Here is a 14,927-nt window from a genome sequence, read left to right as displayed (position 1 = left end):
CACAATTCACTGCTCACCAGTCACTTGTGCAGCAGCGCCTCTGACGGGTTTGTTTGAATGAGCGCCTCAGTGTCCCGCCCCTTACGTCAATGAGATTTAGACTGGCACGATTTCTATCCAATCAGGTGAACAGGGGATATGACGTCAGGTTGTTGTTCCCCGGGAGTGTGCGTCGTGTATCATGCGTGTCCTCCGCTCAACATGGCGAGATAGTGGTACAGATTCACATCATCCGTGGAACAGCCATCGTTTAAGTGGACCAGGTGGTTTGGTGTAGTGTTTTCTTTTTATGGTTTTAGTCCTATGGAAACGTATCTTATCGAGAAGATGCCGTGCCATAACCAGCAGCTGAATAACAGTGAGAGCCCCGAACACGCCGCGAAGCACGTCCGCTTCGCCCGCAGCAGCCCTGCAGCCGAGACCTGTCAAGACGAACCGTGCGAAAACCAAACCACGAGCGACATCCAACGACAAATAGGACCTCAGCTGAAGCTCTTGCCATTAAATGACCAAATACGAGAACTTCAGACAATCATTCGGGACAAGTGAGTGTCCAGTCTGCCTTTAAACCGGATCTGCATTGCGTGCACACTGCGTGTCCCATATTTAGGCCAGCTCTGTATCATATGCACACATACCACAGCATGTGTGCAAGAACATAAACCCGTAGCTTATCAGAATGTATCTCAAATGTACACGGAATAAACTGGGATATAGTCTCGTGTCATTTTGTTGCACGTAGATGCATCATATATTGCAACAGTTTTCATAATCAGAATTAGCTTTATTCGCCAACTGTGCGCAGACACACAAGGAATTTGTTTTTTTTAAGGTGCTCTTGGTACATACATATGACATAAGTACGACTTTACAGTAACTAATAATAATGTGTATGAATCTGGAACATAAGATTTATGTATAGATTTGTGCATCATTTACTCTATATACAGCTGTATAAATAAAGAGATATGCATGTGTATTTACATTGTACTTGAATTACAGAACACATGTAATAATTTTCCTCTTTCTGTTTCACTCAGAACTACCAGTAGAGGTGATTTTGTCTTCTGTGCTGATAGATTGGTAAGCATAACCAGAAATTGTGTAAATGATGGTCATTTTGTTAAAATGTCAACATATCACACTAATGATTTACAACCAGGTATTATCTTTATAAAGACCTTGTAAATAAAGGCAATCAACACACATTTCAGTCGACTCAGAGTAAATGTATGGTTGATTGCATTGCACTTGGATTGTTTTGTATTGTGAAAATAGTAGATTGACTCATGTTCTGTATTTGGTTTTTGCTAGCTTTCAATTTGAATCAGACTGGGTTGTTTGTTTTGCTCCCAGATAAGATTAGTGGTGGAGGAGGGTCTCAATCAGCTTCCATACAGTGAATGCACTGTAACCACACCAACAGGTGAGCCTGTTACCATGGCGATTAATTCCCCCAGCTCACTGTAATCCTTTTGCATATTAATATAACATTGCCACTGTCAGCTGTTTGCGCAAATTCAAAGTTTCCTTATTTACTCCCTATGCAGGACATAAATATGAGGGTGTGAAGTTTGAAAAGGGAAACTGTGGGGTTAGCATCATGAGGAGTGGTGAGTCCTGCTGAAATTTACAGCCCTATTTAGTGTGCATGCCCTTTACACTAATACAAAACGCATATATTGTGTGAGCAGGTGAGGCCATGGAGCAAGGCCTAAGAGATTGCTGCAGATCAATCCGTATCGGGAAGATTCTGATCCAGAGCGATGAGGAGACACAAAAGGCTAAAGTTTACTATGCAAAGTTCCCTCCTGACATCAGCCGAAGGAAGGTTCTGCTCATGTACCCTATACTTAGTAAGTACTTGACTTCTATAACATGAAATAAATGGCCCGCATAGAATGTTATTTTTTTTCACATTTAATGCTTTGAATTGATAGGGCGAAATCATGGCATAAAAAAAAAGGAAATGAGAATGACAGGAACTGCAATTTCATCTGGGTCTACCTGTAAATACTTTAAATATGGCATTAAAACGCACAATTCATTGTTGCGTATATATGTGTTCAGGTACAGGCAACACTGTAATAGAAGCGGTGCGGGTGCTGAATGAACACGGTCTGCAGGCCAAACATATTATACTATTGAGTCTCTTCTCCACTCCACACGGTAAGACACACACAGCGAACAGTGAGGACTTTCTCATTTCTGTATTCTCATTCATGAATAAATTATATGACAGATATCTGTATTATTTTACCTTCTTTGTAGGTGTTAATGTTAATAAGCTTTCTAAACATTTCTAAAACAATGTAAAATTAGCTGTAAATCTAATCCCAGTATTTGGAATATACTCACACACATTTCAAAATTTTTTTTTGACATGTATAATTTATATACGCTAACATTCAAAGCTTGGGGTCGGATTTTTTCTCACCAAGGCTGCACTTGTTTACAAAAATACAGTAAAACGAGCAATATTTTGAAATTAAAATAACCGTTTTATTTTAATATATTTTACAAGGTAATTTATTACTGTGATGGAAAAGCTGAATGTAGCCGCTCCAGTCTTCAGTGTCACAAGAAACATTTATCACTATGTGTTGCTAAATACAGCACTTATTTGAAATATATATATTTTTTGTATTATAAATGTCTTTGCTGTCACTTTAATTTTATGCGATTTAATGCAAACTTGAAGAATAAAAGTATTAATTTCTTCTTTTATATAAAGTCTATTATTAACTAATGTGTACAGGTGCACGGTCCATTGTTCAGGAGTTTCCTGACATCACTATACTGACAACTGAAGTTCACGCTGTCGCTCCGACACACTTCGGCCAAAGGTATTTCGGCACAGACTGACAACCCACCAATAGCACACACGTTCACTTGGATTCAGCTGAAGCAGCTTGTTTTTTGTTTTGTTTTATCCATCTGATAAAGCCTGACCAGCCCACAGCAAGTGTCTCTGTGTGTGTGTGTGTGTGATTGGTTCATCAGGGCTGGCCTCTGTATTTTTATTAATTGTTATTATATATGTATCCATGCTTAATGTGAGCAAATGTATTCTCATCTTTGAAAGACGCGTGCTTATCCATGATGCCACCAGGATTAAAACAAACTGTTCCTAAACAGTGATGCAAAACAAAAATACAAATAAAATATTTTGTATTAAATGAACTGTACTGGTTTACTTTTTTATAAAATTTCATACAAGACACTATTTAATAGTCTCTCGTCATTAAGCTAGAACTTATTCCCACAACAGAAAAACACCAAACTGCATTTCACCACAAAAGAATGAATTTAAAACATCACACAGCAGGGACACCTGATAAAGCCCTCTCACACCCTGATCAGTAAAAGAGAGGTTTCGGAGACCTGATCGCTCCTGCAGGAAGTGTTCCAGGTGAAAACTGAGCATGCGGTCAGGTGTTCACCCTCACCCCTCGTCTCCCTGAGGGCCGCCCGCCACTCCTGTAAGCTTAACCTGCGATTGAGATCTTTCTGAAATCGCCCTCGCTGTGACGACGTCACGTGACCCGCTCTGTCAACCTAGAAATACAAAGAACGGTTTATGTTAGATAACTTCATTTCTACTACATTTGATCCTTGAAGGCTTCTGCTTTAGAGATGTCCGTGAAAAGCAGAACAATAATTTCTCATACCTTATTTCATCACTGCTAGTCATCCACTGCTATGGTAACAGAGACCCCCTCAGGTGAGACTAATGGCAGCACAGAGAGAGACAGACAAATGGCTCAAATCAGAATCTTCCATCAGGTTGTGCAGCCCTGGTTTGGCCTCAAGGGGGCAGTATAAACTTGCAGTCTAAACCTCCTTTTTCCAAAATTACTGAATAAATAATGTTTGTATTACAATAAAAGAACCATGTATTTTTCTCCTAGACTGCTAGTTACTTCGGAGAATTTAAAAATGACTATTCCGAGTGCTATTTGGAGTTTGTTTTGCATCAGTAGGGGAATTTTAGAGTAAGTGTGTTTGTAATCCTACTCTTTGTGATAGCACACTTAAGTTAATGACAGAAGCAGAGAGGAGATCACCTTCAGAGACGGCGTGAGAACTGGGATAAATTCGGTCTCCTTCTAAATAAAAGATTTACCAAACCATTCTGACTACAGCAGTGACACAAAATTAGACGACTCTATAATCCGGCAAACTAGGCTCTGATTGATTAACCGGTGAACACAATTGGATGTTGATTGACTTATGAAATATGATTCAGAATATGTGTGTCTTACCCACACTTCCTTCCATGCCACAATGTCCATTTCCATTCATCGCTGAAGGACTGTGAGATGACATCTGCCATCTCAAGGGGAAAGACTGTCCATCCCCTTGACTGTGATAGACACAATAAGAAACAGTTGGTAAACATAAGCTATGACATCTGTGTTGTGGCATTACGTCAAAATTAATCACACACATCTTAAATTCTTCTGATTGCTGCCATTTGACTAAACGGGGAAATGCCAGTATTGAACAAGGAAATACGGTATTGAAATTTATCAACACTGGCATTTCAATCTGACACCTGGAAAATGTTATGGTGGCAATACCAATATGATAAAAGACAGTAACTAGCATTTGGGGTCAGTATAATGTGTTAATGTGTTTCATGTTTCTAAAAGATAATGCTATGCTAACCAACATTACATTTTATTTATTCCTGTGATGGCAAAGCTTAATTTCCAGCAGCCTCTACTCATGTTAAGTGCGAAATGATCCTCCAGAAATGCTGATTTGATAATTAAAATATTGTTCACAAGAATTTCTTATCAATGTTGAAAACAGCTGTGCTGCTATACATATACTTTTTTTTCTCCAGGATTTTTTGACGAATAGAAAGCAAAACAGCATTTATTTGAAACATAACTATTTTGTAAGAATATAAATGTCTTCACTGTCGTTTTTGACCAATTTAATGTGTCCATGCTGGATAAAGGTAAAATAAATCAATCAGACTGGCCCCAAAATTGTAAACAGTAATCTACATTTATTACTATTATCATGATTATTAATTAGAATTAGGGCTGGGTAAAAAATATCGATATCTCGATATTAATCGATTCTCATTTTTACGGAATGATATCGATTCTTAAATCCCAAGAATCGATTAGTCTAGCCTGTTTTCAGTTAAAGAACGGAACATTGATGGGCACTTCCCATCCAATATATCGGAATAAGCATTGTGCTTTGGAACTTTTAATATGAAAAAGTCTCAGATTTAAAATTCTGTCCATTGTATTGCAGTATTCAAACAATAAATGCCGTTTTGGCGCTGTTTAATGTGGAGTGACAGATCGCTGTAGCGCCTCAGTTCAACAGACGCAGCAGCGCGAGGCGCACGTGAACTGATAATTTCCTCCACATTAATACCCGTTTCAGCACAAAATAAACATGACTAAACATCCGAAAGGAAGTTAAAAGGAAGAGTACAACTTTACAATCAGTATCCTGTATCATGTAATCGCTCAATCAGTGTTTCAGCCGCGCAAAGACGTCAATATAACGTCTTGTAAACAATGTCAGGTAAAGTCACATTTACCTCAGAAAAAACAAAGTTATTCGGTGACCATAAACTCATTTGTCAGATAGAAAAATAAACTGTAGAGAGGGGCATTTTGCTAAATATATGCACTAAATAACATATTCATTATAAACTTTACTGTTCTTCAATGTTTAATTTATGTTTGAATAAATCCATCAAGTTTTTATGACAGCCACCATTATGTTTATATTAAAAAAACGAATTGAAGTAGAAATATTATTATGTAATTGTAACTTTATTATTTTAAAAACTTCATTAAGTGTAATTTGAACAAATCAGTCAATTTTAACCTTCAGTATTATAGTAATGTAGTAACTGACTCTCATGTATATTTTACAACATTAGTTGAGAGATTTTTTTTCCTTGAGAAAATTTGGCATGTACTGTACCCTGATATATAGCCTATCCAAAATAATCGACATTGGGTCGAATCGAAAGCTTGTGAATGAGAATCGAATCGATTCGTGAAATTTGTGTCAAAACCCAGCCCTAATTAGAATAAACAATTATTCTGCTAAAATGATTCTGTCATAATCTTAAGTGTAAGTTGTTTATGAGTGTCAAGCAACATTACGTTCTCAGAGTCAGAACAATGAATATTGCGTAATACTGACCTGCTGAATACTGGAAATGGCCAGAGACTCTTGTTCTTTCCAAACACTTGTAAGAAGTTTGCCCTGACACCCACATCAAATGCCTCACTTGCTGGTCCATCCACAAAAAAGGGAACTGACAACCACTCTGACAGAAAGACGGTGAGGATGTTATGACCTCTACAACACCTCATACAAAATATGTGAAATGCAGGTTTTACCAAGAGTAGTTTTGTTGCTGGCGAGAAGCCAGATGTGGAAGAAGAGCAAAAAACAGAGGGTAACAGCAAACATGGCCGACACCAGTGTCAGGAACAAAACATGCAGTTTAACACAACTATCAAACAGTTTGCCCTGAGAGAGAGAGAGAGAGGAGAGAGTGTAATTCAGGAATATTGCAGTAAGATACTGTGAAACAGAATAAATAATTAAACAATTATTCAAATAATGAGGATCATTGCATAAGTAACAATTCATTATTTAGCAAAAGATAAAACCTTATCACATTTATTTACCATCACTTCAATTGCATATATATGTGCAGATACTTTTATCCAAAGTGACTTTGCATTGAAGCTATACATTTTATTACAATGTGTGTAAAGTTTTTCAAATATTTGATGCCAAGCGACTGTGGACGTGCCATCTGAGGCTGAGACTAGTCTCTACCATTCTATGCTAGTGAAGTGCAAGTGAATCTTGCTTAAAAAATAAATAAATAAATAAATAAAAAGTCACCCACCAGCCACAGTTGGATGAAGGTTGGTGTAACTGTTGCGACGATAAGCAGGCAATACAGCAGTGAGTAGAGCAGGAAGAGCATGAAGAACTTATAGTTGGAGAATCCAATACAGGTATTCAGCCTAAACATGCTCACAACAACACAGCACAAACATACAAAGAAAATAATAATTGCTACTTTTTAAAAATGACAATGTCATTTTTACATTTAACCAAGATATTAAGAGATATTATGTCAATGTACATAGCCATTTTACATCCTGAATGCAATGTTAACTGAATGCCTAAATATCTATTGGACTCCAATAGCCTGCACAGTGGAAAATTAAAGATATTTAAAGGAGTATTATACTCACCATTTTACAACATTTTGGGAATTTACTCACCCTTTGACCATCATAAATGTGTTTGTTTCTTCATCAGAACAGGTAGAAATTTAACATTACACCTGCTCACCAAAGGATCCTCTGCAGTAAATGGGTGCCGTCAGAATTAAAGTCCAAACAGCTGATAAAAACAATAATTCTCACAACTTAATCATCAATAAATGTCTTGTGAAGTGAAAAGCTGCATGTTGGTAATAAACAAATCCATCCTTAAAAACAAAAACAAATCCATCCGGGGTTTTTTTTTCTGTTAAAACAGTTGTTTTCGGGTAAAATAGGATGGATGATGGATTGATGGATTTTGTTTTCTTACATTTGCTTTTCACGTCACAAGATGTTAATCGACTGACCTGAGCTGTGTGGATTACTTGTGGATTATGGTGATGTTTTTATCAGCTGTTTGGACACTCATTCTGACGGCACCCATTCACTGCAGATGATCCATTCATGAGCAAGTGATGTAATGCTAAATTTCTCCAAATCTGTTCCAATGGAGAAGCCTACATCTTGGATGGCCTGAGGGTGGGTACATTTTCAGCAAATTTTAATTTTGGGATGAACTAGTCTGGCAGAGTCTTAACTTTGATAAAGAATATCTCTTTGGTTTTGAGACTTTAGTCTTTGCAACTTCAGGGATCTTATCTATGCACAATCAGCTTGTAACACTCCAAAGAGAAAGGAAAACTTGAAATCGCATCATATGACCCCTTTAAGTAAGAGTAAGTTATTATACTTAGATTAAACATTACAAAAGCCACAGATTACAAAGATTCATAAATTGTTCACATTAAATGGAAATATGCATTTTTTAACAGCCAGTTTACAAACCATGGGCAATGATGATCCATCTTTAGTACACACCTACAGAGAAAAAAAAAAGAAAGAGACAGACCACAAGAGTGAAGTGCACAGGCCACAGGAACTATTCTCATTAAATAATAATAAAAACCCCAGTGTAATCAGACACACACACATACACACACACACTCAAAATCTCCACAAACACACAGTCATTCTTTTTCTCCATCTCACTCACTCTCTCTCACACTCAGACCTGGACTTTAATCAAAGAATGGGAACCTGATATTGACACAGAGCGAAACTCATTTGAGAAGATTCACTGTGTCCACTCAAATAAATGTGACCAAGCGCTTCAACAACATCCTGTAATTATCTCACACACACACACTCACCCACAGATCGCATTTCTACGTCTCCCTTTCATTAAGGGAAGAGTGCGTAGATGAGTGGGAGATGCACTGATACGCACACAGAAATGGAGAGAGGGAGAGAAAGAGAAGAGAGAGAGGGCGATTCTTACATTTGGCAGACAGAACAGTGATGGCAGCGATCTGGTTTTATCAATTGGCAGTGATGACAGAACCTGATAGCTGAGATGAACACACACACACACACACAAACAAGCAAATAAATAAATAACATTTTCTCCAACATTTAGGTAAATGGAATCCCTCTTTGATAACAGACTATTATGTACGTTTTCATTCATGTTGTTCAGTGTAAAATATCTTATATTAAAAGATAGTTTTAGAGCAGTTAACAGACATTTATACGGAGCCCCTAAAGGGACATGGTGGTGGGGAAAAAATTCGGGGTGGGAGGAAATTTTTTTTTGCGTTCTCTCGCAAAAGATATTTGCGTTTTGCGAGGGAACGCAAATATCTTTGCGAGAGAACGCAAATATCTTTGCGAGAGAACGCAAATATCTTTGCGAGAGAACGCAAATATCTTTGCGAGAGAACGCAAATATCTTTGCGAGAGAACGCAAATATCTTTGCGAGAGAACGCAAATATCTTTGCGAGAGAACGCAAATATCTTTGCGAGAGAACGCAAATATCTTTGCGAGAGAACGCAAATATCTTTGCGAGAGAACGCAAATATCTTTGCGAGAGAACGCAAATATCTTTGCGAGAGAACGCAAATATCTTTGCGAGAGAACGCAAATATCTTTGCGAGAGAACGCAAATATCTTTGCGAGAGAACGCAAATATCTTTGCGAGAGAACGCAAATATCTTTGCGAGAGAACGCAAATATCTTTGCGAGAGAACGCAAATATCTTTGCGAGAGAACGCAAATATCTTTGCGAGAGAACGCAAATATCTTTGCGAGAGAACGCAAATATCTTTGCGAGAGAACGCAAATATCTTTGCGAGAGAACGCAAATATCTTTGCGAGAGAACGCAAATATCTTTGCGAGAGAACGCAAATATCTTTGCGAGAGAACGCAAATATCTTTGCGAGAGAACGCAAATATCTTTGCGAGAGAACGCAAATATCTTTGCGAGAGAACGCAAATATCTTTGCGAGAGAACGCAAATATCTTTGCGAGAGAACGCAAATATCTTTGCGAGAGAACGCAAAAAATCTGACAAATATTTTTTCCTCCCACCCCAAATTTTTTCACTCAGTCTGATTTTTTTCCACCACCATGTCCCTTTAGGGGCTCCGTACATTTATGATTTCAACATTCATCCAAATTATTTAAAGTCACTATAAGTTGTCTTGATTCATGGCTTCAAAACTCACAAATGGATCACTCACCAAATAAGAACAAAAAAATCAGTACAAATACACTAGGTGCTTTAGTGCTTAGAATCCAAAACTAACCAAAAATAGTCCAATTGCTTTTAAAGTCTACTGGCCATTCAGGTAAAACACTTATGTTGTTTGTAAAATAGTTATGTATCATGTACTAAAATTATTAGTTTACTCAATTAAAATTCCATCATCATTATCCTTATTACTGTTAGTACATGCTGATCTATCTATAAAATACATTTATTATTTGTTTGTTGTTGACACACTGGTGTTATTGAATTGATCACTTGTCAAGTCGTTTACTTTGTGTTAGAGGAAAAATATTTATATAAAAAAAATTGGTTTGGGAGTGTTGCATTCGGTTACAAGACAGTGGCATTTAACAATTATCGTTCACTGAATTTCAGCAATAAATTACTTAAATTTTGTTTTGTTGCAGGGCTGGGTATCAATACAGATTTCCCAATTCAATCTGATTCCAATTCATTTGGGTGTATTATAGTTATAATCGGTTATAATCTCTTTTTGGGTACATATGGTAAAAATTATCTCTGCTAATGCTGAAAATGAAGGCAAGTGTTTGATATCGACTCAAACGGTAACCCGTCTCTTTGAAATATTCAACAGAACAAACTCATAAGAGTCATTCGTTTCGGGAAACGGGCTACACTTATTGGACAGATGTTTTTTTATTTACTAAAAAGTACAAAAGTAAGAAGTACCTAGAATATAATTTATTTAGCTATAGTGCTAAATATTCAGTACTGGCATCACAGATTCCCCTGTGTTACAAAGCAGTGATGCAGGGAAACCTTCTAACATGGTGCAGAAGATGCTTTTCACTGAAAGCCATTCAAAATGTACTAATTGCAGATTCAGTGTCTCTGGAGTAATCTAGAGTTCAGTGTCTTCCCTCAATTACATGGTGCTGATGGAGCAGGTTAATGTTTACAGGTTCAGTGTGAATCGAGTTACATTTGGACCGGATCCAGTTAAGTTTTGAGATGTTATTTATACTTCACATTGTTGTGTTTATTTGTTATAGTGCTGATGGGTTTCCTGACCTCCGGCTGCCGTACGTGTGTGAACTGAAAGCTTCTGGGAGATTTCCAGAAGAATCTGACTCTTCTCCATACCGCCACGCTCCTGCTCATAGAGCAGCGAGTCTGAAGAGGAGAGCTGAAACTAAACACAGACACCCGCACACACACACACAAATACAATTAGCAAATTAGATGGCGGTGCTCTGAGAGGGAGAGGGGTTTCTTTTACGCTAATTTGTCACGTATGACATGCCTGACTTGAATAACTTGCAGGTGGACCGTGGACGGCCCCCGTAAGAGCCCAAGTCTACTTATTGCTTCTGTGGAGGTGAAGCCAGCAGAAATGAGCAGTTTAAAGTGCCCCTATTGTGGATTTTTGAAAATTTCCTTTCATGCAGTGTGTAACACAGCTCTAAGTGAATGAAAACATCCTGTCAAGTTTTAAATCTGAAAGTGCACCGTGTATAAAGTTATTGTCTCTCAAAAGAAAGAGCCGACTCTGAATCATTGAAACTAGTCATTTTTAAAAGGAATCCCAAGATGTTTTGTTGACGTCAAAATCAAACATTAGCATATTGCCTGCCCACTTGTTCGTTGGACTGAATGAAAATGCAAATTCATTCTTTGCCACTAGGTGCCGCTTTTGGAGCGGTAAAATAGCCGTTTCCCCAGTAATGCTGTAAACAAAGCAGCACTGCGCTCACAAACGCTGCTTTATCAGGCATTACAGGCAAGATGAAAAAAGATGAGACCAATCGGACCATTCACTGCAGATTAGGGTCACGCAAAGGAGGGGTTTGGAAAAATGAATCGTTAAACTAATCGTTTGGGAGTCTTTGAGCAAGTAAGGTAAACATAAATGCATATTATAAGACAATGACAGTGTTTTTTGACCTTGCATGCATGTCAACCTGTTGTTGGGGACTCCCAAAACCAAAATATGAACCTTTCATAAAGTAAAGTAGTCTGAATAACTGGACATTACTATTATCTGACTATTTACATTTCTATAGTAAAACAGTATATAAAATATTATATTATATGTTTAGCTATTACATAGTTCCTCACAATCTTTTTTACAATGCGTCAAACTGTATTTCATGTTCGGATTCTTTGGACAGTAAAGCCTGTCATCTTTGATTTGATTGGCCATCTCAATCATTTTGACATTGACGAGCATTGTTAGTCCACCAAGGCTGAACAAATAGCATAAAAAGGTAACTTATAAATTTTTTTGTCATCCTAACAACAAACAAGGTGGTGCATAATGGACTGCAGCAGAGCAGCATCAACACTCTCAGGAAAAAAAAGGGATAAAAGCTGTTACTAGTCCTTTCAAAAGAGTACTTAATACATACAATAAAGATACTGATATGCACACTTCAGGTACTGATATGTACCTTTAAGGTACAAATACGCACCTTTTAGGGGTAAATAAGGTACAAAGGTGTACCTTTTGAAAAGGTATTGCCCCAGTGACAGCTTTTGTACCTTTTTTCTGAGTGGGAAATTTTGGGCATATCTGAGTATTTGGTGGGTGGAGGTGACCTTATCCCCCTCATTTTCTGGCAGTTATGGCCCTGCAGATATGGTATCAGATAGTCATACATGTTGTTAATGTGGTACTCCAAGTTAGGCACTTCAAAGAATGGTTATTCCATGGTATGTGTACAAAAAACAAAAGCCATGGGTGTCAAGTCCAGAAAAAGAACTTTTTTGAGAGGGTAAAAACCCATCACTTCATAATGCTACTGTACCTCCACAGACGGAGAGGATGGTGGAGTGGACAATGTTTTCCAAAATGACCACGAGAACATTCCAAAACAGACGTGGAACAGGCAAAGGAACACCACTGACAGAAAGAATATATACAAACAGTTATCAATCAAAATAACTGGAAGCAAATGTCAATTCATTCAAACATTAGAACTGCATATTTTCATACAATGAATATCTAGAAGAACACAAAGACTACATACCTCTCTGCGTTGAACAGGAAAGCAGGACTGTCACAAATATGAACAAGAGTCAACACAGTCACTTATAACATCTGATCATATCTATAATATATACATAAATGAACTTTTGAATGAGTTATAGAGATTCAGAACTCTATCTGATGCTCAATGACCTTCCAAAACAAAAAGGGGAGCTGGGGAGCGAAACATAATTTTAACCAAAAACACAAGCTTCCTACCTGGAATCACTACAATAATCTGTATGTTCTATAACAACAATGCACTTCTACTAAACCCACAAATATTGCACAGAATAGGTCAGTAATTATACAGGCTTCATTTTTCAGTTGCGTGAGTGACTATTGAGTTCTGTATTTGTTTGCAATTGTTCTGAATCAAAATGTTTTTTTATTTCTTTAGATTTTCGCACTAACATTATTAGGTGTTGTGGTTGTGATGGTGAATGGCGTAATTAATTCTGAACAACTCAATTTGATTTGAAATTCATATACAAAATTTATATACCTCATTTAAGTCAACCCCACCTCAAGTCATTTGTACCTGACATTAAATTACACCGTGATACTTGAGGATTTCAAAACTACTTTAATCTGTAGCAGACAAACACAGCTGTCTCACATTAAAATTGAGAAACGGTTACACAAAAACAAAACGTTACATGAAGTCCGGTTTCTTCACCTACATTTTGATATCACCTGTTTTTCACACTACGAGAAATCTACGTCACTAAACACCTAACTTTAAAGATTTCGCAAAAAATATTACTTACTCCAACAGAAGTGCACGACATATGCGTAGTATGACCACATCACAACCATAATAACGATCGTAACCGGGATCCAGTAGAGAAGCCGCGCACAGCGCCGGAGGCACGCGGTCAGAAGCATCACGATGACCGTCACAAGTCTCTCTATCTCTGGACAATCTGTGACTGGAGCAACGAGTCCATAGTAATGAAGTAGAGGAATAAGAGAAACAGCGCCCCCGCAGGACAAAGCACGTGTTTTTTTATTTCTTCTATTATTTTATTACAAACAAAACATTTGAACAAGGAAGAGTGCTCACATGTAAACACAGATTGAGCTTTCGAATTTTAAACTTTAATTAAAAAAATGAGTATTTTTAATATTTAAACACAAAACGTATTAGCAACAAAACTGGCAACAGTCTTTTTGTATACAGGCTACTGAACCCACATTGTGTCCAAAAGCACATACTTGTGCCGAGGACTTCTCTTCATACTCCTGCTGGTTTTGAGGTAGCTAGAAACGCAGAAGTTCTCAGACACACCGTTCAATACAGCAAGGAATTGGTTTTGCTTTGAGGTCTCAAAACATGTGTGCCTAAACGTCATCTTGTGAGTCCATTCAGTAGTCTAATGTTAAAACTACATTCATATTGCCGATATTTACAGCAGCTTATTTATATCAGGCCCAACACAAACTATGCTTTAGGAGGAGAGGGGGATCGGTTTATGTGTTTGTTCTTGGAACTGAGTAAACCACATTGGGATGCTCCAGTCGAAATGTGATGTTGGAGTTGTTACAAGTGACCCAAGCAGCAGAACCTTCGGCATTGCCTTGTTTCACATGCAATGAAGTAGTTGAAGGAACACTCTTGGTTGTATAGGCGAAGTTTAGAGAAGCCAGAGCCTGCTGAGGATGAATGAGGAGAGAAAGACATTGACTGTCAGCACTGCAGAATTCCTGTTTCATACACACACAGAAAGCTAAATGTCAGGTCAGAGGTGAAAACTCATTTTACCTGTAGTGCCTGGTTGGCGTTTCTGGGGGTGAGTTCATTGGAGTTCTGTACAGAGGCCTGAAAGAGACAAGTCATGAATAGGCTGGTATGCATGAGGTGTCATGCAGGAATAAAAACGTTTCCACAAAGCTGGAAGCAGAGCAGCGTCCAAAATGTCTTGGTACACTGAAGAATTTCAGATTTCCCTTCACTGATAGTAAGGGGCTTAACTATACCATTTTCTCTCCTCCATTAAACTTTATAGTTGGCACGATGCAGTCAGGCAGGTAACATTCTCCTGGCATA

General features: G+C 37.8%; 3 protein-coding genes across 6 annotated transcripts in view; 1 reads left to right on the top strand and 2 right to left on the bottom strand.

Moving 5' to 3' along the window:
• The first annotated feature begins 138 nt into the window (after nucleotides 1-138).
• uprt (uracil phosphoribosyltransferase (FUR1) homolog (S. cerevisiae)) lies at nucleotides 139-2,947 on the top strand. The gene is made up of 7 exons (XM_016544769.1): nucleotides 139-545; nucleotides 1,041-1,083; nucleotides 1,357-1,426; nucleotides 1,551-1,613; nucleotides 1,695-1,856; nucleotides 2,071-2,169; nucleotides 2,759-2,947. Exons 1-7 carry the CDS (start codon nucleotides 304-306, stop codon nucleotides 2,863-2,865), a joined length of 786 nt encoding a protein of 261 aa, XP_016400255.1. The 5' UTR covers nucleotides 139-303; the 3' UTR covers nucleotides 2,866-2,947.
• A 250-nt stretch (nucleotides 2,948-3,197) lies between these two features.
• zdhhc15a (zDHHC palmitoyltransferase 15a) lies at nucleotides 3,198-13,783 on the bottom strand. The gene is made up of 12 exons (XM_016544767.1): nucleotides 13,648-13,783; nucleotides 12,879-12,905; nucleotides 12,657-12,751; nucleotides 10,921-11,041; nucleotides 8,617-8,686; nucleotides 8,124-8,156; nucleotides 6,911-7,031; nucleotides 6,390-6,522; nucleotides 6,190-6,316; nucleotides 4,266-4,366; nucleotides 3,672-3,730; nucleotides 3,198-3,558 (listed from the first exon to the last, which is right to left on the bottom strand). The coding sequence occupies exons 1-11, from the start codon at nucleotides 13,763-13,765 to the stop codon at nucleotides 3,687-3,689; spliced, it is 990 nt and encodes a 329-aa protein (XP_016400253.1). The 5' UTR covers nucleotides 13,766-13,783; the 3' UTR covers nucleotides 3,198-3,558; nucleotides 3,672-3,686.
• Nucleotides 13,784-13,861: 78 nt separating this feature from the next.
• Nucleotides 13,862-14,927, bottom strand: part of LOC107733220 (transcriptional regulator ATRX-like) — a 36,345-nt gene continuing 35,279 nt past the window's right edge. For 2 of the 4 annotated variants that reach the window (XM_016544763.1, XM_016544766.1), the window contains exons 33-34: nucleotides 14,643-14,699; nucleotides 13,862-14,533 (exon numbers count right to left, since the gene is read on the bottom strand). In XM_016544763.1, the coding sequence (XP_016400249.1) occupies nucleotides 14,351-14,533; nucleotides 14,643-14,699 (240 nt within the window). In that variant the 3' untranslated portion in view covers nucleotides 13,862-14,350. The remainder of the gene's footprint in view (nucleotides 14,534-14,642; nucleotides 14,700-14,927) is intronic. The other 2 variants (XM_016544764.1, XM_016544765.1) reach the window with 2 other exon arrangements.

The sequence above is a fragment of the Sinocyclocheilus rhinocerous genome, unplaced genomic scaffold (assembly GCF_001515625.1).
Source record: "Sinocyclocheilus rhinocerous isolate Xijiao unplaced genomic scaffold, SAMN03320098_v1.1 scaffold4356, whole genome shotgun sequence".
Taxonomy (NCBI): domain Eukaryota; kingdom Metazoa; phylum Chordata; class Actinopteri; order Cypriniformes; family Cyprinidae; genus Sinocyclocheilus; species Sinocyclocheilus rhinocerous.
This window is presented reverse-complemented; position numbering and strand designations above follow the sequence as displayed.